At 39.2% G+C, this 26,434-nt stretch overlaps 1 protein-coding gene across 2 annotated transcripts in view; it reads left to right on the forward strand.

Moving 5' to 3' along the window:
* Positions 1-26,434, forward strand: part of LOC148372346 (mannosyl-oligosaccharide 1,2-alpha-mannosidase IA) — a 207,291-nt gene that overhangs the window by 82,248 nt on the left and 98,609 nt on the right. For both annotated transcript variants that reach the window (XM_088327035.1, XM_088327036.1), the window contains exon 2: positions 8,685-8,781. In XM_088327035.1, coding sequence (XP_088183161.1) covers positions 8,685-8,781 — 97 coding nt within the window. The remainder of the gene's footprint in view (positions 1-8,684; positions 8,782-26,434) is intronic.

Genomic DNA, 26,434 nt, shown 5'->3' on the forward strand with positions numbered 1-26,434 from the left:
TTTTTGGGGGGTGCGCCCTATAACCCGGTGCGCCCTATAGCGCGGAAAATACGGTACTCATTGGAAGAACGGTTATAACCGTCATTGGGATTTAACTGGTGAACACATTTAGTGCAATTGATGGTGTAGGACACATATACAGAAGTCAAAATATGAATATTTATCAAAGTTTTTTACAGCCCTTGAGATGGTTGAAATAACGCATGGCCTTTAGTGTCGTTACACACTGTATAACAAAATTGGAGGGCTTCTTCTTTCAGTTCAATTAAAAGATTAAAAAGGTGAAAATGTGCAAAAGGTTAACATGGATAGTATTGATACATTAGTTTCTCATTTACTAGAAATTGTCACATATTTTTTTCACAGTGCGATCATTTTGAAAAAAGTTGTGCATGGTTCAACAATTTTCATTTGTTTTTCAATTCAATTCTACAATGACTATAGAATATTGCTATTATTTCTCATCTTTTGTGTAAAGGTATCACACTTTTATTGAATTACAAACTTTTGCCCTCGGATGGTGCCTGCATTCTAGCGGTTAGCAGCACTGAGTCAGCTTCTAGTATCAATCTTCTCAGTTAAAAAACGACGAAAATTGAAAATGAAGATATACGATACACTAAAAAACGAATTATTTTCAGTAGTCACGATAAATCTAACTTTAAGGGTTAGTTGTTAGCTTCAGTACCAGTAATGTCATCCCTTTGGGGGTCGGCAGCTACCACAACATTAGCAACCGGCTTTGCTTAAGCAGCTGGCAGCACAGACGCTATCCCTACCACTGTATTAGCATTAGCAACTACAATAGGAATTTCTCGATTTTAATTGAAAAATTAAAAAAAATTAAAATAATGCACTGCAAATATATTTCTTTTCTTATTTTAAGTATTATTTTTCTTTAATTTTTAGCTGCCATCAGCTTGAACAAAGCACATCTTTAGCTCTAGCAGTTAGAGCTGTTTTCTTTAGTATTGTCTATCATTGGTATAGGGGCGGCTAGCTGCAACAGGCAAAACATTAGCATCGAGCATTAGAAGCTTCTTTCATTTTTAACAATTGAAAAGTCCGGCCCTTGGCTTATTGACATCTTTTTATATGACCCTCCGTCTATTTCACTTTGACATCCATCGTCTAGGTTATCTGTACCACCTCGTAGGACCCCTTGCCCTTTCCCTACTTACAATGACCATTATCTGCACCGCTTATCCTCAGTAGGGTCGCAGGGGTGCTGGAGCCCATCCCAGCCATCTCTGGGCAGTGTGCAGGGGACACCCTGAACTGGTTGCCAGCCAGTCGCAGGGCACACAGGGAGAGACAATTCACTCGCTCATTCACATCTAGGGACAATTTGGACCAGCCAATTAACCTGACATGCATGTTTTTGGAATGTGGGAGGAAACTGGAGTGCCTGGAGGAAAACCCACGCAAGCAGTGGGCAGGGGACACCCTGAACTGGTTGCCAGCCAGTCGCAGGGCACACAGGGAGAGACAGTTCACTCGCTCATTCACATCTAGGGACAATTTGGACCAGCCAATTAACCTGACATGCATGTTTTTGGAATGTGGGAGGAAACTGGAGTGCCTGGAGGAAAACCCACGCAAGCAGTGGGCAGGGGACACCCTGAACTGGTTGCCAGCCAGTCGCAGGGCACACAGGGAGAGACAATTCACTCGCTTATTCACATCTAGGGACAACTTGGACCAGCCAATTAACCTGAGATGCATGTTTTTGGAATGTGGGAGGAAACCGGACAGGAAGGTTGGTAGCTGGATTTGAATTCATGACCTCAGAACTGTGCCGCACATGCGCTAACCACTACGCCGCCGTGCTGCCCCTACTTACAATGTGTTTTGACAAAGATATGCTACACAGAACACAACATACATGCTTCTCTTCTCTCCAAGTTGTGCCCAACACACTCTTCCTTAAGCAGACCTCAAAGACACCTCTAGATACTTTCTGTCCCACTTGTCACTGCAATAGTGGACAAGATGGTGCTTCGAGAAACACCAAACCTAGGTTCACGTCTTGTCAAGATCTGCCTAAATGCTGTGTCATGGCTGTACGTCAAGGCATCAGAGAACTACAGGATTGTCGACACCTCTGAACACTTTTTGTCCTCTCCTACTTGGCATGGCTATTGTAGACAGGGCTGGGTTATGCCAAACACCAAACCTGGCTTCATGACTCATGTCCTGCCTATCACACTTTGCTTCAACCAGACCTCAAGGCATCCGAGAACTAAAGGATCGTTGGGCGGATCTTGATATGTCAGTTATTTCCTACCCGGCGTAGGTATCGCAGACAGGAGGTGCTTTGCAAAACACCAAACCTGGCTTCACGTCACTGCATGTCCTGCCTACCCTCCGTGTCATAGAAGGACCTCATGGCATCAGAGAACTACAGGATCACTTAGGCTCCCCTAGAACTGTCTGTCCTTTCCTACTTTGCATGGCCATTGTAGACAGAGAGCCACTTTGCAAAACACCAAACCCGGCATTATGTCTCTTCATGTTTCTTCAAGCCGTGCCTACCTCACTTTGCCTTAACCAGACCTCAAGGCATCAGAGGACAATGGGATCGTCTCTGTATACTTTCTGTCCTTTCCTACTTGGCATGTCTATTGAAGACAGGGAGGCGCTTGGCTAAAGCCAAACCTTGCTTCATGTCTCTTCATGTCTCTTTAGGTCCTGCCAAACTCTGTTTTTACCTCTACAAGACCTCAAGGCATCAGAAAACTACACAATCACCTATGCACCCCTGGAACTTCTTGTCCTTTCCTACTTGGAATGGCTTTTTTAAACAGAGGTTCTTTGCAAAACACCAAACCTGGATTCCCGTCTCTTCAAGTTCTGCCTACCTGCTGTAAGTCGGCTGCACCACAAGACACCAGGGAACTGCAGGAGCACCCGGAACCTGTAGATTTCCTTTCCCAGTTTGACACAAAGCCACCAGGATAGCACTCTCCAGACACAATGGCAGCTTGTCTGGAGTAACTGCACCACGAGCTGCATCCATAGAGGCGGGATCAACAGGGACAAGGGCACTCTCATTTTTCCCCCTTTTTTTTCTTTTGCAGAACACAGACTAATTTCTGATGTATGTTTGGTTCATAATTCCTTAATTGCACTGCCACAATTTGGATTTTAATACAAGTCCTGATAGTTGATTTGTTACCGGCGTCCAAATTAGAAAGGATAGCTATTGGTGTGCCCTCTTTCTATCTATCAATAATTGCAAGCTTCATCTCCATGGTTATTATGTTTTTGATTGTTCCTTTAGCATCACTGCAAGCCTTGGCACCCATAGTTAATACATTAGAAAAAATATAGTTTTATATCCCAACTCGGAAAAAACGCACGACATTTTAAACTGAATAAAGGAGGAGAAAGGCATTGTGGGAGGTAGTTCACCCTCTAACATATCGACATTTTCAATGCCATGACCCAAGCCAATAGCAGAGAGGAGTCCTAGAGTCACAGCCTTTTATAGGCACTAACAGCACAAAGTTTGAACTTTTTTAGTATTCGGGCAGTCAAAATAATTTGTTGTTGAGGTTGTATGGCAGGGAAATAATAGTAAAGAGCGGCCAAATTAACATCTTTCTGCGAAGAGTGAAAACGTAAGGCAGAGGGATTCAGTATCCTGGGAGTCTACTGCATGGCTAAGACATAAAATATCCCAGCCTGGCTCACGAGCACATTTCAAAGTCGGTTTTCAACATTTACAGCATCGGGCAGAAAAGAGAGAGCGTTAGAAGCTTCATGACGGCGTGTAATTGCTCTGAAACAGGGCCAAAAGGTGCAATAAGTTTTGGACCGGCGATTTTACGATGGCTGCTGCTGAGTCAGAAGCTCCTTCTGAGACCCACGCGGTGCAGTTCTAGTTGAAAATAGGAGGTCAGGACCGGTTCTGGGTCCGGGGATTTGAGCGGGAACCCGTGTGGGCGCCTTCGTTGCTCCGAGCTGATTGTTTCCTTTTGTTTTGACAGAGTTGCGCGGTGATTTATCGTGTTGGATATAACTGGGGTCACGCCAAGCTTTGAGGAAATATAACAAGCGGACAATAGAATATTCTGTCGCGTGTCAAGAAATGTTATGAAGGTTTTATAAATATTCATGATGCATCTCCTTGCAGTGGTACAAGATGACCTTCGACATCAACAACGTGACAAAACGGATGTTTGCCTTTGCAAACCCGTTTGCTAATTAGTGTTCTTGTTCCGGTTTGGTTTATTTTCCTACAAATTGGATTGAGGAGCAAGCAAAACTTACAATAATAATAACATAAAATTACTTAAACACTATAAAAATTTTTTAGCATTTCTTAAAAATTAAAAACTCCATATATTATATTTTAAATGAATGTAAAAACAAAGTAGAATATTAATTTTAAGATTAAACATATAAATAAATAATTGTAAATTATCTACACACACAAATAAATCCAAAATATATTAAATAAAAGTAATAGTTATAAAATAGTTATGTTAAAGGGGACAATAATTAGTGCCTCCTAGTGGTACAAAAAAAACTTTTATTCAAGTAAAAAACATTGGTTTCAACATGTGTTGTTGCTTTCTGTGGCACTGGTTTTCATTCGCATTGACAACAGTGCCATCAAGTGGTCAAATAGTACACATTAGGGCATTAAAGTAAGTTAAAAAATAAATAATATAATTATAAAACTTCAAGATAATAAATTACATTATAATTTGAAAACACTACATTATAATTGATTTAAAATAAATTGTAAACAGTTCTAAAAAAACAACACAGATTAAAATAAAAAAAATAATAATTACATTAATTCAAATTAAAAAGTAATTAAAAGAACACCTATTAAAATAAAAAGTAATTGTAAAAATAACCCTAATATTACTTAAAAAATAGGGTATTTTATAAAGTACAAAAATACTGAATGCAAGTAATAATACAACTTTCTAAAAATAAAAAAATAATATTAAAAATGAATTCTGAATATAATAAATTAACTAATATTTCAAATTCTTGTAAAAAACTACAAAAAGCTAAATTCATTAAAATTAAAATGTAATACAATTTTCAAAAAATATATAAAAATAGAACACATCAAAATACAAAGTAAATGTAGAAATAAAAAAAACATAAATCAGAAAATTAAAAGTAATTGTAAATATGGTACAAAAAGATATAGTAGAAGTGTGTTTTAAGCTTAGATTTAAACATTTCCACTGAGGTTGCAAAGTCTACTTAGGATTGACATGGAGACAATTTACATGCAATCAATTAAGTCTCCGAGCCTTACATACTGATAAAAATAGCCATATATGGCTTGCGAGCCATAGATTTCCACCCTCTGTTATACATGAATCATCCCGGAAAAAAAATGCAAATTTGTTTCCCAACAAGATGCTAGTCTACACTCTCCTCCGGGTAATTTTTCGCAATAGAGCTGTTGCCGTTGGCGACACTGGGCTTGTTGATTCTACGGGTGCACCGGAGCTTTTTAAAGGCTTGCCAAGATGAAAAGTTGGCAGCGGATAAAATGAAAGATCGGAAGACGCCATACTTTTCTGACCAGAGCGAATGTGATGCCCCCTGAAAATGGGAATCGGGATCTTGCTGACTTTGGCGGCGAGACGCTGAGATAAATGCGCCCGCCGGCAGTGTCACGTCTAACCTTGACTGTAAACGCGTTTAAGGAATACCAAAATTAGGTTTTAGCGTATTTGGGATTCCTCCATGGATCAAAAGGGAGAGAGTGAGAAGCGTTTTACCAAACTGGTTAAATGCAGGCTTTTTTTCATATTTATTAATGTTTGGTGCACAGCAGACTAGAGCTACGACAACAAATCAATACATTTGATTAGAATTGATTAATAAAAGCATTGGCAACTCATTTTATTATCAATTTGTTGTTTCGCGCAGTTATTGCGCCACTCAATGCACTTAAGAGTGCATTAAATTTTATTTTGACGTTGTGGCGACACTCTTGTAGTAGCACTTTTGTCCAACAGAGGGCACCTCAAGACAATTTTTTTATAAAAATAAAAGAAAACAGTATTTTATCTATTTGCAGGTATATAGCATACATTTGTATGCCTTTTTGTCACAAGCCAGAAACGGAGACAGGAACCAATAGCGTTCTCAGTTTTATTGAAATAGAGAGCAGTGCTTGCTTCCACGTTCCGATGATCGTCAGACACGGGTGGCTGACGGCAGGAACGCGGAAGTGGCGAGCGAGGATTGTCGTGGGTGGCAGGAAAGCTGGTTGGTAGCCGGGACAGCGGAGCAAGGGCGGTAGTCGGTCCAGAAAAAGGTCGGCAACAAGTATCAGGCAGGAAACAGGGCAAAACAGGTCAATGGTCGGGACGGAAGAGCAGGGCAGAAACGGGTCCGGAAACAGGTCGGCAATGGGTATCAGGCAGGAGAAAACAGAGCAGGAGATTGTTGTTGGGTATGGTGCTTGCTTAGCAAAAGCATAGGTTCGCAGGACGGTCTGACGGCTTCCTCTTGGAAGCCGGGGGTTAAAAGTGAGTCATTTAGCCAATCAGCGCTCAGGGCTGTTGGTGCCAACGGGGCATTCGCAGGTGCCCCAAATCAGCAATCATGACACTTTTTCTTTAGGTTTGTTGTTTGTCAAACACTTGGATTTTTATTGCTTTATATTACAGAACAGGCTGTTGTATTGTGTGCTATTTTTCTATCTGTTCTACATTTGAATAAAGAGGAGGAAATTACATTAATCCATTCTGAGGTGGGCATCGCAAAGTGAAATTGCCGTATAGTGGAGTACATTTTTATTCGGGTTTCTTATTGTTGTTCTGTCCACCAAAGTGTGACTTGCACTTGTGAAGATGTGATCCGTTATCCCTGATCCATTATTGCTGCAAGCAGGGGCCAGCAGAGCTTTTTTTTGTCTGGGTAGCTGAAGCATGCCATTATGGTCCACCTAAAATGAACTGTACTGTGTGGCTGCAATCCATTATCCCTGATCGACTATTGATGCAAGCAGGGACAGGCAGAGCTTTTTTTTTTCGGTTTGGGTGGCTGAAGCTTGCCATTGTGGCCCGCCTAAAAATAACTGCTCTGTGTGGCTGCAATCTATTATATATATTGCTGAGAGTAGAAGCTGGTGGAGCACAACTGTTTGTTTTTTGTTTTTTTGATCGAGCCACCGAAGCGTGGCATCGTGGCCCACAAACTCATACTGTACTGTTTTGGCAGCAATTGATTATCCTAAGTTGACTATTGCTGAGACAGGGGTAAGAGAGCGGGAATACTTTTCATGTGTGCCATTTTTTTCTTCCCAGTTCTTTACACCTAAAACAAACAGATCGTGGGCGAGTCCAATCTATGGTTCCTGATTGACTATAGCTCAGAACAGAAGCCAGTAGATCACATTTTTATTGAATTTTGGGCCTCTGAAGCATGCCATTTTGGCCTGCTTAAAATGTACTGCAGTTTTTGGCACGATCAATTATCCCCAGTCGGCTATTATCAAGAGCTGGGGGCAGAGAGCAAATTTGTGTCACAGCTATAATTTCAATTTCTTTCCCCCCTAAAAATGAACTGCACTCGTTTGGCCACAAAACATTATCCCCAATCCTATATTGATGCAAGTGTTGACAGGCCAAAGGCACTTTTATTGGGAGGTTTGTCATTTTGGCCTGCCTATTACGATTTGTACTTTTTTGACCGTGATCCATCATCCCCTGTCAACTATTGCTGAGATCAAGGGGCGGGGAGAGCACATATGTGTCATGCGTTGTAAAGTTGACTGTTTTTGGTTGTGTATTTCTCAGACTTCCATGCTATGAAATTAACCTGTTTTTATATTCCTAATATAAAAACAATCATCACACATAGTCACGTTTCAAAGATCAGTCTAATTCCATTATTTGTAAATACGTTTCTCAATTTTATTTTACTGTGAAGTCGCGCTTATGTGTGACTTCATTTCCTGTTTATGTGTGAAATCAATAAACCACGCCTACTGACCGGATGTTGTGAGTACGGCCCGGGGAACCTGGGAAGATGGCAGCTCGGCCGTGCTCACTCCATTCGCGAGGGAGGTTAAAACTTCAATAAGTGTTTTTATCTGAATAATTCTGCCAATAGAGAGTTTATATCTTGTACATCTCTCACATGCGTACTTGCTTTTTTTCTCTGCCTTTTCTGCCTAAAGTAAAAAGAAGACGTGCAGCCGCGATCCATTATCCCCGATCGATCATTGATGAGAGTAAGGGGTGGAGTGGGTGAATTAGTGTCAAGTATTTTGGCTTAGTTTCCTTTTTTTCCACCTAAAATGAACAACACCTGTGCGGCCGCAACACATTATCCCCGGTCAACAATTCCAGGGGGTGGCAGAGTGTATTCTTTTCTATTTTGGCCACTGAAGCATGCCATTGTGGCCCGACTAAAATTAACTCCACTATTTCTTTTCGGTTGCTCCAAAACAATACATTGGTATGTAGTGGTCAAATAGAATCCACTGTCACTTGAATCTTTGTGAATTATCATGTCTTTGCTTCATTTCTTCCCATCTGCGGGAAGAACATAATTGCTCACTTGTACTCCACCGCGGTGATCAATAAACTATCATTGCTGTCGCCTGTAGCTCGACAAATTTAATTACACGTGCGCTCCGTCAATCCACTGACTGCTGTGTGTTTGTGTTTTTTGTGCGTTTTTGTTTGCAGATGATGAAGTTTGCCTGGGACAACTACAAGAATTATGCTTGGGGCAAGAATGAGTTAAGGCCTTTAACCAAGAACGGCCATATCGGTAACATGTTTGGTAAGTCCTAGAATATATATATATTTTTTTCAGAAACCTCATGTCAATGAACAATAAGTAAAATGTAAAATGGGTCATTTAGAGTGGAAATGTTTATGAAGTCACACACTACAGAGATGTACTATAACCCATGAAAAAAACACATTTCTTCCATAGTTTTAACAATATTTTATTACCATAAAATATGTATATTTATTGAGGAAAAGTTAAAGAAAACACTCTGAATCTGTCCAAGGTTTAAGGTGCGTTCGTAGATTGTCTGATTTTTTTTGAGGTATAATTAACTTAATGGATCCATGAAATGTGAGACCTGAACCAATTTTTAATTTTTTTTTTTTAATTTAATATCAATTTATTTATTTGTTTTGGTAAGACATAATCATTTTTCCTGAAATATTAAGCGTCATATATACCTGAGAGAATTTTTAATTCATCTATTTGTCTATTTATTTGTTTTGACTTAAGACACGATGATTTTCTCTGAAATATTTTACACCAAATAAGCCTAAATTGATTATATATACATACATATATATATATATATATATATATATATATATATATATATATATATATATATATATATATATATATATATATATACACATACCCCGCGACCCTACTGAGGATAAGCGGTGCAGCTAATGAGATGAGATGAGACATATATATATATATAAATTGTCTTTGTTTTATTGTTTTATATGTATTTTAAATTACTTATTTTTAGTAAAGGCAGAATACATTTTCTGTTTTATGTCACGAAGACCTAATATATTTATTTATTTATTTATTTATCTATTTATTTTCTTATTTTTGGTAAAGTCAAAATAAAGTTTTTTACTGAAATATTTTGCATCACATAGCCCTAACTACATGTATGTATGTATTTAGGCAAAATCAATTTCCTTGACATGTTTTACGTTCCATATAATTAACTTGATGTCTTATTATCATTTATTAATTTACGTATTTATTGTTTGTAAAGGCAGAATTGATTTTCCTGAACTATTTAGCATCATGCAAATAACTTTGATACTAGATTTTGAAAATGTCTTTTAAAATATCCTAACATAAAAGTGCATATGTATTTCATTGTAATTTTACTTATATAATTAATGTATAAAAATATGTTAAACAAGTGTGGTCATTTGTGGCTTTCCAGTAGCATACACTTACACTACATATGAATGGATACAATTGTTGGATCAACTATATTTGGACTTAAGCATTTTTGCCATGGGGGCAGAAAGTAAAACTGAAATGTCCTGGAGAAATCAATCAACACATACACATAAGTCTTTTTAGGAATAAATCCTAGATTTTACGTGTCATCTTGTTCGGGGATGTGCTGACTTCCTTGACTTGCATCAAATATCTTGGGTGAGGGAAACTGCACAAGGAATGCGAGCATTCTGTTTACTTGTATGCACTGTTACAAAACAGTATACACACACAGATACAGAATGTCACAAAAGTGAATGCACTTCACACATTTCTGCAGAGATTTTGCTGTAATGTTTAATAGAACATCACAGAAGAAACCTCACTTTGACACAATGAAAAGAAGTATGTAAACAAAAGCCACGGCTTACTTGAGGGATATTCTTGGTCTGATGAGACAAAGACTAATTTGTTTGGCTCAGATGGTCTGAAGCATTTGTGGTGACAACCAGGTGAGGAGCACAAAAATATCTGTGTCGTTCCTCAAGCCAAGCATTGTGTTGGTCATGGTTTGGGGCTGCATGAGTGTAACTGGAACTGGGAAGTTGCATTACATTAAGGGAAACACAAATTCAAGGACGTGCTGTGAAATACGGAAGCAGAATATGACCCTCTCCGTCCGAAACTGGGTTGCAAGGCAATTTCCCCCTATGTTCCGATCCGGAGCCTTCGCTCTGAAAATGCTGGTCTACTAGTGATCCCAAGAGCCAAGAAGAGATCAGAAGGCTCGAGAGTGTTCTCCATTTGGGCTCCAGTCCTGTGGAATGCTCTTCCCTCTGAAATTCGATCTGCAACCTCAGTGGAAATGTTTAAATCTAAGCTTAAAACATACTTCTATTCTATAGCATTAGAATCAACTATATTTTATGTTGACAATGTCTGTGTATTATTTGCCCTCATGTAGGTTTTCGATTAGGGGATGGTATCATAATAGTCTGTAGATTGCAATAGTCTTTGATCTGTGCAACCCTTTGAGACTCTCTGTGATTAAGGGCTACAGTGTAGCCCTTAAGTCATTTTTGTTTGTGTAGCCGCTACACAAACAAAAATGACTTGACTTTTTTAAAAGAGGCCAACGGTAGAGGGGCCTGCAACTATGGATAACACTCAATTTCATACAGTAAATATACAAATATACATATACAGTATATATACAATATATACGTGTGCCTCCAACTATGTCTAATACTCCATTACCTAAAAACAGAAAAACTTTAAACAACTGAAAAGGCCAGCCAAGCACCCAAAGCAATTTAATTGGTTGAGTCTTAGGGGTGGGCGGATCTTTGCCCACATTTCACAATCCTTTAAGTTTATCTGTCTCATTTGCATGTACAATATTTTGTGAGATTTTTTTTACAAAAGAATTCTGCTCGCAATGAAACTCAAACAGCAACAAAAGAGGCATACATCAACCGAAAGAGGCAAAATTAGCTTAATAGTTCTTTGGCTGTGTTGCACTGTTTATTTCGCGGCGAATTGACTCAAGAGGTGGCTGTCTTATTTTGAGTGCACGCTGGTGCCAATGATTGGTAGGGGGTGGGTGGGGGTACAAAGGTTTCGCATCTTGTCTTCTTGTTGCTAATTGCCTTCATTTGAGGAAGCTTTAAACAGCAATTAAGCGGAAAAAAACACATCAATCAAACACAAAACGTATAAATTGAGGTTATTTTAAAAGTGATCCCATTCTTTTAATTACACAGATTTTTTATTTTTTAGCATCTGGAGCAGCAGAGGTTTCTATACAGTTGTATCAAAACGTTTGACCACCAATGACACTTTTCTTTAAGGTTTTCCTTTATGAATCTTTGGCTGCTAGGATCGGCAGTTTCAGTTAAATATAATACTTAGCAGCAGTGCTCCCTCTAAGCTGCGCGCGTGCGCAATTGCGCACTGCTCGCACATTCTCAGCGCTCAAGAAAATCTAGCCAGCGCACAAAAATGAGGGCTCAAAATTATTAATTAAGAAGGGACTTAAGTCAAAGTTACAGTGCATGAAGGTAAAAATACACGGGTTCCCCTGACGTTGTGCTCTAAATGCGGTATTTTGAAGTCGAGTCGAAGGAGAACGAAGTTAAGTAAAGTTAGTAGAGTTTGTTGAGAACCGGCTTCTTTGGCTCGGCTCACTAAAAAGAACCGTCTCTTTCGGGTCCTAAGCGGCTCTTCAGGTTGTTTTTGCTTCTTTAATCCCAACATGACCAAATATTATGTAAAATTATGCACAAAAAGACCTAAAGGAATGGGGGAATAGAACAAAAAAGAAAAAAATACCAAAATGAAAAAGTAGTGAAAAGCTGAGCACAAAAGAAACAAAAGGAAGAAAAAAAAGAAGGAAACATTTATAAAAAAGACAGAAAAAAAGAAAAGAAAGAATGTAGGAAAAAAGTAAATAGAGACCAAAAAGAAAAAAGTAGCAGCTCGGAAAAAATAAACACAGCGAGATTTTTTTTAAAGGAATTAAAAAAAAGTAGAAAAAAACACGGAAAAAAAGAAGAAAAAGTTTGTGTTGCATTCAAATAATTTCCAATTATATCAAGTGAATCTTTTTCCCAACATTGTACTTCTACTAAAAAATGTGATTAAGTACAGTTCTGTATCTTACAACCGACTAAACAAGCTCCCAAAAATGTTAATATTATGCGACAAAATATATCAAGAAATAAAAAGAAATGGATACCTTGTGAAATAATTGTAAGACCAAACAACGTTTGTAGGCCGTACAACCTTTGCAATAGTACATGAGTCAATTCATTCAAAATAGAAAAATAATTTTGCACTGCCGGAAACTCAGCAAAATGTAACTTGATGTCAAGTTTTGGACATGTTTGATAATTAATTATCTTGCCACACTTGGGATTATGGCTGCTCACTGTTGTTTCAAGCGTTGCTCACCGACTTTGTGTGAACGCTCAGACGCGTGGAAAATTAGAGGGAACATTGCTTAGCAGTCAAACCTGTTTTACATAGATGCGCAATTTAACATACAAACAATGACTTATGACCTAGTCTAAAATTGTAGGTCATTAGTCTATAAACTGGAGGAAAAAACCTTTCTGATACAGGACTTGGTCATGTTGTAAAAACGATTCCAGGACCCAGCTTTTTCGACCATCGTGTGGACAATATTGGATAACAAAACATGCTTTACCTTCAGCATGTCAAGTAGCCCAATTTTGTCAGTAATAGAAAGCCCTTTTCTCTGCCCTTTTGGTGTTTTTGTGAGTCCAGAGCGTTTTGTTGACGGTTTCTAGAGAAACACAAAATCGATAATATTTGCGCTTACGTAACGTTGGCTCGTCAAGCTTTTTTACATGATTGTACAACTTAGACCACAACCTTAATAACACACAGGCAGACACGGGCAGAAAAGGGGCAGGGTAACTATTTGGACAATCAAAATGCAGAATTTCATGCACGATGAAAATCTTTAAATCAGAATCACATTTAGTATCATTGTGTTGGTACAACGAAATTCAGGTCGCACCACAGTTGGCGAAATATACAATTAAAAATATAAAAATTACAACATACAAACTATATACAACTGCATATTGCAGTTAAAACCGGGATATTGCACTCAAAACTGTTCCAAAATTCTGGTTTAGTGAGTCGATAGCTCTGAAAGGAAATGGCTGCGCCCTGTTTGGCTGCGGCTGCATCGGCTCGCTACAGTTTAACTGTACGTGTCAGTTGTATCGACATTTCGTTCTGTTTGCATTGTTACAAAGAATGACAATAAAAGTAAATTCTATTCTATTTTTCTATTCTACCTTGTGTGATCTGAACTGTTGAGCCGATGGTAATAGGATTTCATGATGTGTTTACCTTTGCTGAGGCAGCAGGTACTGGCAATGTCTTACAGGCTGGGCAGGGGAAACCGGTGATCTTTCGGGCAGTGTTTAGAATCCTGTGTAGGGCTTTGCTGTCCGCTGCAGAGCATCTTGCGTGCCACGCCGTTGTGCAGTACGTTAGGATGCTTCTCAGGGGGCGATGTATAATTTTACCAGCAGCTTCTCCTTCAGGTTGTTCCTACTGAAGTCTTCACGCCTGGGAATCGGATGGAGTGGACCTTTTCCACGATGTAGCTGTTGATGGGAAACGGTGCTAGTTCTGCTCTACCTTTCCTAAGGTCCAGGATTATCTCCTTTGTTTTTGTGGTTTTCAGTAGGAGGTTGTTCACTAAACACAATGCCATGAGTCTTTTGACCTCATCTCTATAGTCTGTCTCGTCTTCCCCTTAGATAAGTTCAACAACGATGGTGTCATCAGCGATCGTAATGATGCTATTCGAAGGATGGGTCGGCGTGCCGTCAGATGTATATAGAGAGAAGAGAAGGGGACTCAATACACACCCTTGTGAAGGAACCGGTGCTGAGTGTGATGGTGGAGGAGCTTGACGGATTGTGGATGATCTGTAAGAAAGTTCTTTATCCACTGACAGAAGGATATGGAGAGGCCCAGATGCAGCAGTTTTTGCACCGGGATCTCTGGGATGTAGTATGTTTGTAATCAGGTATCACCCCATAGCCGCTTTTTTACAGAGAGCCTTAACTTGTCATAAATAGAATGCGTGCAGCCACCTGATGACACTACTGAAAAGCGCATGGCTGCACATTCACCCACCAGCTGCTTAAGAATGGCAGTTACATGTGAGCTGAAGGCTTGAGCCCTTGTCAATGATGTTATCCTCATTCAGTAACCGAGGCTTAACGGGCAAACCTGCAGCTGACCTGGGCAGGAGGATTCCCAATCCAGAAACCAATCCGAAAGCTTTTACAATATAAAAGCCCAATTGGGCTAGATATGGTCCCTCTGTTTTGTAGATCTATGGTTAGATGCCTTTGGGTTTCCATGAGGGGGCAAACCAGACGCTGGTACCACGAGCTACCCAACCAAACAGTCTATATCACCCAATGGACAGAACACCTGTGCAAAGTAGTCAAGCATGCTGTGCCCGAGTGCTTGGATAATGTTAAAGGCTAGAATGAAGTTCAAGGTGGACTCCTGGTGGCTCTGCGACGGGAGGAGTGCTATTGTTATGGTGTCCTCCGTTGATCACTTTGCCTTGTTGCCAAAATGGTCAAGAGTGGACGGCAGTTTTGCAAAGTAGCAAAACTACGAAAGGTAAATTGTGATACAGTGAGGGATTACTGTACTTTGTAACTTGCTATATACTGTCATAGTAAACTACAGAAAATTCTTAATATTTGGTAGCTCTAAAACCATCCTATCATCAAAACAACACACACACAAACACACACTTTCTTGTCCTTTCCTGTTTCCTGTCAAATCACTGTGTCTGACAGAATGAGGAAAGGGCATCCTCCTACCCAGCAAAGGTGTGATGGAGGCGGGGGGGACATTGTGCCAAGCCAGGTATGAAATTGGCTGCTGTGTTCTTCAACGTAATCCTCACGGGTAAACACGTACGTGGGGTGATTGGATTCCGACCCGAGCGTCACAATTCTGTCGATGCGCAGATAAAGACCGCGCCTGAAAAGAGTCGAGTCAAAATATTCGCCGCGGCCTGTCGAGCTTCCACCTCGTCGTTTTTGTTTCTGTGTCGCTTTACGTTGTAATGCTCCCGGCTGGATCTGGTTATCCTGCTTAGGAACAAAGTAAGAATACGTCGACTGTTTTGAATACACTTAAGTCTCAGCGGCTTATCAATTATTCATTTGTGCTCGGGGGCATCGCCAAAGAGGGTAAGAGGGTTAGCGTAGGGGCGGAAACACTGGGTGGAATCTCGATTGCCCCAGGTGCAAATTTCTCAGGGTACAAAATTGCAAAAAGCAAAAAAAATATGTGCCACTACAGTGTCAAAGTTCTCGAACACAACTTTTATAACCCTCTCATTTATGTTTTAGAGACTTTCATAGATTTGTAACTGCTGTTACTGAATAGAATCGTTTTCCAAAGGTCTAAAACAGAGGTCGGGCAAACTACAGCCTGTCGAACAAAACTGGTAAAACTATTATGACAATGTATTAGTATAGTATACAAAGTACTACTTTTATTTATTTATGTTTACTGCCAGCATTGTCCATGTCCATTCTTTGTGTGTCTACTGCAAAATAATACTACAGAAATACTACATGAAATACTACCTTCACTACTAAAATACAACTACAGTAATATTAAAATCCCTTACTGACATACGTCAAAAATCTTATCCCAAAAATTCAACAAAAATACAATTATAGTAATACTGCAAAAAAACTACTACAGAAATACTGCAAAAATCTTACTACGGAAGTACTCAAAAAATCCCGCTACAAAAATACTACAAAAGTCCTACTACTTAAATACAACTACAGTAATACTACAAAAACACTACCACAGAATTACTACGAAAATAAAACTACAGTAAAAATACAATAGTGACATACTGCAAAAGTGTTACGACAAAAATACTACAATTATACCATGACAGAAATATGACGAAAGTCCTACGAAAGTAATAGTACAAAATCCTACTCTCAAAGTTGTACTAAAATACCATTATAGTAATGTTACAAAAATACTACAGAAACACCGCAAACATTCTTCTACATAAATATTACTACAGAAATACTCCTTTGCTTACACTACTACAGAAATACTACAGAAATAATAGAAAACTAATACAAACACTTAACACTAAATTTTGTGCTTAAAAGGAGGGACCCAATATATCATTTTGCTTGTATTCGTTAAATAAAAGAATACTACAGAAATACTACAAAATTCCTGCTACACTAATGTTACAGAAATCCTACTCCCAAAATACTACAAAAATACAACTTCAGTAAAAAAAGATATACTTCAGAAATACTGTAAAATTTCTACAGAAATATTTCTACAAAAATACTACTTTGCTTATACCACTACAGAGAAAACTACAAAAAACTACTACAAAAGTTCTACTCAAATAAAATTATAGTAATACTGCAAAAATACTAATGCAGTAAAACTACTGAAATATTGCAAAAATCCGACTACGGAAATACAAAAAAATCCTACTACTGAAATACAACTACAGTAATACTACAAAAATACTACCACATACATACTACAGAAATACAACTACAGTCATATTAAAAATACAATCCAGACATACTGCAAAAAACCCCACTACAGAAATACTACAATATTCCCAAAACAGAAATATGACAAAAATCCTTCCACAGTAATACTACAAAAATCCTACTTTTAAAGTACGACTAAAAATACAAAATACGACCGAAATGCAGCAAAACTACATAAATATCACTCTAGGAATACTACTCTGTTTATACTAGTACAGTAGTACTACAAAAATCATACTCCAAATATTCTGCAAAAATATGACTAAAGTAATACTACAAAAAACAATACAGAAATACTGCAATAATTCTTCTATGGAAATACAACAGAAATCCTACCATGGAAATCATACTACAGAAATCAAACTACAGTGATACTTTAAAAATACTACAGAAATACTTTAAAATTACTACTTCAGAAATAATACAACAAAAGTAAATCAGAAATACTGCAAATAATACAAAAATACCACAGAAATACTACAAAACTCCTATCAGATCAATACTAGAAAAATCCTGTCACAGAAAAAATACAAAAATCCGACCGCAAAAATACTACAAAAGTACAACTACAGTTATACTATAAAAATGTATATTTTCCAATACGTATGCTCATATTCAGAGCTTGAAGGACAGTGTGTATTTTTAATGGCCTCCTAGTAGTAACAAATCTTTTTATGTTAAATGAAATGAAAAACTATGCGTTTGAAAAGGAAGCAAAAATACACAAACTCACATATAAACGTCAATACATTAAATAACTGTCTGCCATCTTGCTTCTACGGGTACCCAAAAACCTCAAGAAAGCCTAGGCCAAAAAGTTATAAGAAAAATGGTGTAATTTGGCCCCTTTTATCTCCATAATTAATAGATTCATCCTTGTGCTTTTTAGCACTCTGTTTCAGTTGCACTACTCAATACAGTGACATCTAGTGGTCAAATAATACACACTGTCCCTTTAAAAATAGGACATAAAGAATGACTTTGATTTCAAAACCCTAGTAACGATATTGTAAATTTTTAAACAAATGATAAGTTAAGTATAGCAGCTATGCAGGTATAGTAAGGTAATTTGAAATATGCATTATATTTTTTGCGTCTTCGAAGAGTGTAGAGGCGCCAACGGCTGCAAAGTTACAGCAAAAAAGTAATTTTTTCGCAAAAAAATATCCAATCAGTCCGTTTTTTGTGTACAAATAGCTTTGATCTTTATTCCTTTCTATTGAGCTTTCCTTCAACATTAAGTAATGCCAAAGAGGTCATGTTTTAATCTGTTTCTGATGGATTGTCTGTCAACCGGATTATAGACCCAACAAATACATTTTCAGTTCATTGCATTTCTGTCAAGCGGGAACAGTATGGAGGGCAAAAAGTTCCCTGGATATCTTGAGAATTCGGTTGACGCTATGGCTGCAACAACAAATCGATAAAATCGATTATTAAGAGCGTTGGCAACTCACTTCATCATCAATTCATTGTGCCGCTTTTTATTGAATAAGCACGTTAAATTAATGTGAATAAGTGCATTTTATTTCATTGTTTAGTTTTGGATTGTAGTACCACATTGGCCCAGCAGAGGGCGCCTGGAGAAATATTTGTTAATGAAAAAAAAAATCCAATTTTTTTTTTTAGAATCTTTTTTATTGAACATTGGATGGTTACAAACAATAATCGGCCAAACACTACTAAGGTAACAATTATTGAGGAAAATGAAAGTTCTGCGGATATAAAGAGAAAAATAAAATTAAAATGATTACATGTTCAACCCAACACAAGGGACACGTTCTTAAGCCTGTTATATATCATTTGCACATTGGGAATACTTATCATATATAAAGATTTAACCCAAAAAACGACATTTTGAAAATTGAGTTTACATTTTTTATATTTTTTGTGGATAAATATGTTGATACACATAAAATGAAATTACCGTATTTTCCACACTATAGGGCGCACCGGGTTATAGGGCGCACCCCCAAAAAATCGTTTTTGGTCCTATATCTTCCATAGATAAGGCGCACCGGATTATAAGGCGCTACAATGGGAACGTCGACAAAACAGTCAGATGATTCAGTCCAACTGATTACCCCCTTAACATTCCTAAAGCTTGCAAAGAAGCAAATACGTGTCGTAGACACGTGCGGATGCGGTGTCCGTACGATGTCACTTAAATGCGTCATTTCAAATATCATTCGGAAGGTTGAAGTCTTGGGATTCAAGAAATGCCAAACATTTCTATGTTTCTATTTTCTTTTTCACTCGCAACTTTACTGTGCATATGACAATAAACACTTGGAATTGAGTTTAATTCACTCAACTCATCACATCAACATCAAGATCGTTCTAAAACAAGATACCGGGAAAACATAAAGCCGCATAACTCACCTAAGTTCTCACGTTCAATAATGATACGCAATCATGGTCTTCTTACAACCGTTAGTGAAGTAAATCCAGGAGAGTAAATTATTTGCAAATACAGACTAATAAAACATGTTTCTCTATGGTGTACTTTAGCAAGCTTGCTAAGCTTGCTACGCCATTGCTAAACTCGGCCAATTGCAAGATTTGTTTTGGTCATCTAGCCTATTGGAGGCTCTGAATAATTTCAGCCAATAGCGATCGATTTAACTGATGATTGACACATCTTTTTCGGCCAATTGCAGGGTTTGGTTTGGCCATCTATCCAATCCGAGGCTCCGAATAACTTCAGCCAATAGTGATCGATTCAAATGATGATTGACACATTGGTTAGCCAATGAAATGCCGGTATATAAATCCCAGCATACACCGCGGACTTGCTACGCCATTGTTAAACTCGGCCGATTGGAGGGTTTGTTTTGGGCATCTAGCCAATCCGAGGCTCCGAATAACTTCAGCCAATAGTGATCGATTCAAATGATGATTGACACATTGGTTAGCCAATGAAACGCCGGTATATAAATCCCAGCATACACCGCGGACTTGCTACGCCATTGTTAAACTCGGCCGATTGGAGGGTTTGTTTTGGCTCCGAATAACTTCAGCCAATAGTAATCGATTCAAATGATGATTGACACATTGGTTAGCCAATGAAATGCCGGTATATAAATCCCAGCATACACCGCGGACGACTTCGCGCTCGGGGGAGAATCTAGTCGGCGGCTGTTGAGTAAGTTGCGAGACCTTGCGAATTTAATATTGAGCCATATATAAGGCGCACTGTGTTATAAGGCGCATGGTCAGCTTTTGAAAAAAATTAAGACTTTTAGGTGCGCCTTATAGTGCGGAAAATACGGTACTGTAAAATCCTGACTATAAGCCACAGCTCTTTCCCCTAGCTTTTAACCCTGCGGCTTATGGAATGATGCGGCTAATTCATATATACATTTTTTAACGGCCGCGAGAGTGAGACAAGTAAAATATATAAATCGAGGAAGAAGCAAGTTTAATGTAACTTTGCGTTTTTTGCATGAATAAATCTAGCATGAACAGACCCCCATCATGGATAAGGTATCGATAAAAATGGGAGGGCTAACGACCATATTGGGAATAATTTTACAAGTCTTTTTATTTGTAAACGGAAATAATGTGGCAAAACGAACGTATTACGTCCAAACAACGACCAACGAAGCATAAAAGTTTCAGGCGGATTTTTATTTAACTGTCGGTGTGTGTTTTGGAGTAAATATTTTGCACAGTTGGATTCTTTGGATTGTACTTGATGTAACGAAGCCATTTTCGCGGACATTCAATAAAATTAAAGATGGCCCAGGGGACGTAACGCTGACGTACCTCTGCTTTATAGCTTTTTGATGTCTTGTTTCAGACTGATCATGATGTTTTTTCTGATGAGTATACTAAGAAATCATAACTGGAATCCCAAGAATTGGTGCTTTCCAACGATATGTGGCATGACATATTTCAGTGACTGGTGACATTGTGTTTATCAAAAGTCCACCAGCGGGCCCTCGGTACGTTAAGGTGTTAAGTTACCTATATTTCTAACACTCTTTGTGAGTACCGTCTTTCTTTGGTAATATCTCATGTTTCAATTTGGGCACATGCAGCTCATAGTCAGGTGCGGCTTATGTATGTACAATGTGCTATTTCCTTTAAAAATGTACTGGTAGCGGGCTTATAATCAGGTGCGTCTTATAGTCTGAAATTTACAATACTTGTACTTTTTTATCTTACATATTTGCAGGTGAAAATAATACATTTATTTGTATTTTTCTATGTTGTTAAGGTATTTGACCAACACTTGGATTTAGTATTGACTTACAGTATATCATAGAATAGTTGGTTCTTTTGTGCAATAATTTTCTATTCGTCGAAATCTTCAATATTTAAATGAGAGAATGCAATTAAAAATAGTTTAAAAAAATCTGATTCATTAATGCAACACGGCGGGGCAGTGGTTTGCGCGTGTGCGGCACAGTTCTGAGGTCATGAGATCGAACCTTCCTCTGTTGAGTTTGCATGTTCTCCCCGTGCTTTCGTGGGTTTCCTCCGGAAACTCCGGTTTCCTGCCACATTCCAAAAACATGCATGTCAGGTTAATTGGCCGATCCAAATTGTTCTTAAGTGTAAATGAGCGAGTGAGTTGTCTGTCCCTGTGTGCCCTGCGATTGGCTGGCAACCAGTTCAAGGTGCCCCCTGCCCACTGCCTGAAGATAGGTGGAATGGGCTCCAGAACCCTGCAACCCTACTGAGGATCAGCGGGGGTAGATGATGGGGGGATGATTCATTAATAGAAAAAAAAATAATCGATTGATTCATCGGTTATTAAAAAAATCTTTAGCTGTAGCCCTAGTTGACGTGAAGCAGCTCAGGGCTAGCAAATAATCCGAATCTTTTGGATTTCTTCTTGTCAGGGCATTGAACTCGATTTCAAAACTTAGCATTCACGGCTACGCACCAGCAGCGTGTTTGTTTAGCATCCGGCACCAGGGCCCATCGCGCATCAAGTGCAGTTTGCATACAAAAGCAGTTCGGGGATGAACATTAGCCGAAACGGGACAGTCTGTCGCTCTACGGTTCCTTTGCGGCACTTTTTTCGGTTACCAGCCTGGGAAACATCTTGACGATTAATCCCGCAAGTCGACTCTTGGCTAAAGCCGGGATTTATTGTGTTTTTTTTTTCTGGCCTCGCTAAGCCACAGTGACAACAACAACTGGGCTGGATAGAGGCAAATGGATACATTGGAATAGCAGTTTTCAAGAAAGCAAACTACCTTGTTTTAGTTTTGATTTGTTAAAAGAAATGAATTACTGCACATTAGAAAGTATTGACAAAGTAATACTATCCTCTTTAAAGGAGCGTGTATTCAGTGCCTCCTAATGGTAAATAATATATTTTTCCTGTTAAAACAAAACAAAACTATATTAATTAAAATAATTACCCAAAATAAATGTCGGGGGAAAAGTTTGCCTCTAATGACATTATATAAGCCGCACCATAATGGTTTGCTATCTTGCTGAGAGTAACAAAAAGGTTGCAAAAGGCTAAAACAGAGAAGAAAATCTTGCGTTTTTTTCTCACTGCGTGTCGGTAGTTTGTATTCTTCATTGTGCTTTTTAGCACAAATCTGGTTGCTCTACACAATACAGCGACATTTGCTGGTCAAAGTATACACGCTGTCCCTTTAATCCTCAATGATCTGCTTTTTTAATAAAATCCAAAATGTGTACCTTGAGTTACTTTGTCTTTTATATAAAGCACTCTGGATCTCATATATTCTCCGCTGTATCTGTGTTTGGCCTTGTTCATCCTGGTGACTGATTGCATTTGTGTCTCGAATACCGATACTAGGAATTGGTATGGGTGCAGAAACCCAGGCATTTTAAGATAGTGCTACTCCAACTGGGCTGATACCAGTACAGTAAGAACTGAACTAATAATTATTTTGCAGGCCTAAAACATAAAATTCAAACTTTGCGGTGTTGGTGCTTATGACGAGTTATGTCACAAATATGGCTGTCTGATATTGATCAACACCAAATAAAATGCTAGTATGCTATTGGTTTGTGTCAGATTATAATCAAAGTGCACATATTCTACTGGCTGAACTACCTCCCCCAATGCTTATCCCTCTATTCATTTAGTTTAGAATCTCGTGTGATTCGTAAAGACTTTGCAAGTGACTGAAACATCCATCAACCCATTATCTGCACCGCTTGTCCTCAGTAGGGTCGCGGGGGTGCTGGAGCCCATCCCAGCTATCTTTGGGCTGTGGGCAGGGGACACCTTGAACTGGTTGCCAGCCAGTCGCAGGTCACTGAAACAATACTGTTGTATTATTTTTACTACATTTGCTTTTAGTGATGCTAAATGGAGAAGCAAACTTAATAACCATGGAAACAAAGTTTGCGATCAACAAGAAATATGGAGAAAGCACACATCAAAACACTCACTGAGTTGTATGTAACCGATTGAGGATCACGACTATGATTTGAAAAAAAATGAGATTTTAAAGCAAGGAAATCTTCTGAGGGCATGAAGTTTGGGATATGTTTTATTATTCCCTCCAAGCTTCGAGGACCTTTTATCTCTCAACTCATTACACCTTATCTTACTTAAACACATCATTTTGGGAATTGGATTTACAAAATTGCAAACGTTCTGGGGTAAAAGGGGGGCCTGAAAGCAAGGCTGACCTTACTCATCTAAATGCTGGGGGGGGGGGACTCTTAAAGCATTATTTATTGAACTGAGCTGGTAATAGCGCCTCTTTTCTTTTAAAAAAAAAAAAGGTTTATGAAAAGTTTAGCAAAATTCCTCTACCTAAAAGCTATTTTGTTGAAGTTATCAGATGCTTGAAAACGCTCACAACGTACATCAAAATGCTGACTTGCTAAACTTGTTTAACAAAAAACAAACTGTTAAACATTTGTTTGTTGGGGGCACTATTGTAGTTCCACCTAAAATGAACTTCTATCATGCAGCTGCAATCAATTATCCCCAATCTCATATTGCTCCCAGCCGAGGTGTGACCTTCTGGCCCGCTTAGAATTAAATGCGATCCACTATCCCTGGTCGACTATTATTGAGAGCAGAGCATTTTTTTTCAATCCAATTGGGCCACCGAAGCGTGCCATTGTGGCCCCCCTGAAATGACCTGCACTATTTTGGACGAGATCTATCAATACCAGTTCACTATATCTGAGAGTAGAGTCTGAGTAAGCAAATATGTGTCATGCTCTTTTTTCCAGCTCTTTCTGCCTAAAAAGAACATCATCTGTGTGACCAAAAACAGCAGAGAACTTTTTTTGTTGTGGTTTTGGGCTTCTGAAATTGCCATTCTTGCCTGCCTGAATGAAATGCACTTTTCAAGCCGCGATCCATTATCCCACGTTGACTACTGCAGAGAATAGAGGCCACCAGAGAACATTTTCTTTCGGTTTCGGCCACTGAACGTTGTGGCCTGCTTAAAATGAAATGCACTTTTTTGGCCGCGATCCCTTATCCCCAGTTGACTATTGCTGAGAGGAACGGCCACCAGAGCGCTTTTAGTTTCGTTTGGGGTGCTGAAGCGTACCATCGTTGCCTTCTTAAAATGAACTGCACTGTTTTGGCCACAATCCATTATCCTTAGTTGAGTACTGCTGAGAGCGGCGCATATTACAAATGGGTGATGGGGGCTAGTATGCAGACTTTTGCAGATCGCATGGGATTGCAGTCCCCATTAACCGCATTAACCGAGGCATTATAGTAATCTGTATAAAGGGTTGTTTTTGACTGAGAACGTTAAACCTTGCAAGAACATTCTTTCGCCCAAACACGAACCAGTTCATTTTCAATTTGTTATGAGCAATAAATCACATTGGATACTGTCCCAATGCCGACTTGTTTTGCCGGTAAACAGTAAGAGCTTTCTTAGATTCCCGACTTCTTTCTGCCGCTTCCACCGCCGTCTGTATCGGAGCTCATTACACCTTATCTAGCTCGGTGCTCTCTTGGCACAGTAAAAAAAATAAAAAATAAAAGTACACTTTACCTCACAGAGACCAAACCATCTCACATTTTCCTCCATTATTACAAATGTGGACCTGTTCTGAAATTGCCCACCTGTCTGCAGACAGAACATGGTGAAATACTGACGTAGTACTCTGAAAAGAACCTCTTCTACTTTAAGAGAAACATTAATTCTAAAATGTACAAAGACTCCTCGTTACTCTGCGCTTCGCTTATTGCTAGGTCACTGCTTTGAGGGTTTTGAATCGAATTGAATTGTACTTATTGTCATTGATATCAACTTATCTTGCATTTTTTTAGCATTCAGCAAATGCTATTACGAGGGCAGGTAAGGGAGGGCTTTGTTTGTTGGGTGGACGTGACTGTGTGTAGTTAGATAGATAGATAGATAGATAGATACTTTGTTCATTGGCGACCACTAGCTTTTAGCGGCCCGTTAGGGGCCGGTCACACAGCCGTTTGCGGCTGAATCACGGCCAGAAATTTCTGCCTGTGAGGCGGACGCTATTGGACGCTTTGAGATCGCCATACAGACGAGATACAGCAGTGCTTAACACGCGGTCAGAAATTCGCGCGCGAGTGGCAGCGCGAAAAAGTTTTGCGCTGCTCAATTCTTAAGAGCGCGGGTACACAGCCTTTCACGGGTGTATCGAGGCTGAACCACGGCCAGAAATTTCTGGCCCTGAAGCAGACGCTGTTGGGTGCTGTTGGACGCTTTGAGACCGCCATATAGACGAGATACAGCAGTGCTTTACTCGCGGTCGGAAATTCACACGCGGTTGGCCGCGCGAAAAAGTTTTGAGCTGCTCAAAACCTTGAGCACGTGTTAACCGCGGGCGGCACACGAGGTAATGACGCGGAAATGACGCGGAACGACGTGCTCTGGCCGCGGCCAGGGCGTGGTTACACATGGGTAGGACGGGAAATTTCAGCGGGTAATCGTGGGTGGAGCATGGTAATAGCATGTTCTGCGCCTGTATCGCGGTGTTATTACGTGAAATTAGCGTGTTACGCGTGTGACGGTCAAACGCCTTTCTCCGCGTATATACAGCGCGATTTGCCGAGCACATGTCAGTTGTGCTCGAGACGTCAAGGGGTGAACATGGATCCCCGTCACCGTAGTGACCTCGTCTTAATCCATTTTTATTTCTTGACATTTCTTTTTATTTCATAACAAGATAATAAAATAAAAATGAAAAACGATTACAATAATAACATATTGGCTTCTTCGGTGCCATAGCTTGAAATCTTGATCTTCACGGGACTGTGTCTTGAGCGGTTATGATTTCTACAGCCTGGTGTTATGCCGAGAAATGCATCCCTGCCGAGATTTGCATCCCCTCGCTACTACAACCACTTTTACCCCGTTTTATCTCACTTTTATATCACTTTTAGGGAATGTAATGGCGAACAT

Source organism: Urocampus carinirostris, chromosome 2, assembly GCF_059441175.1.
Source record: "Urocampus carinirostris isolate Australia breed hairy pipefish chromosome 2, RoL_Ucar_1.0, whole genome shotgun sequence".
Taxonomy (NCBI): Eukaryota; Metazoa; Chordata; class Actinopteri; order Syngnathiformes; family Syngnathidae; genus Urocampus; species Urocampus carinirostris.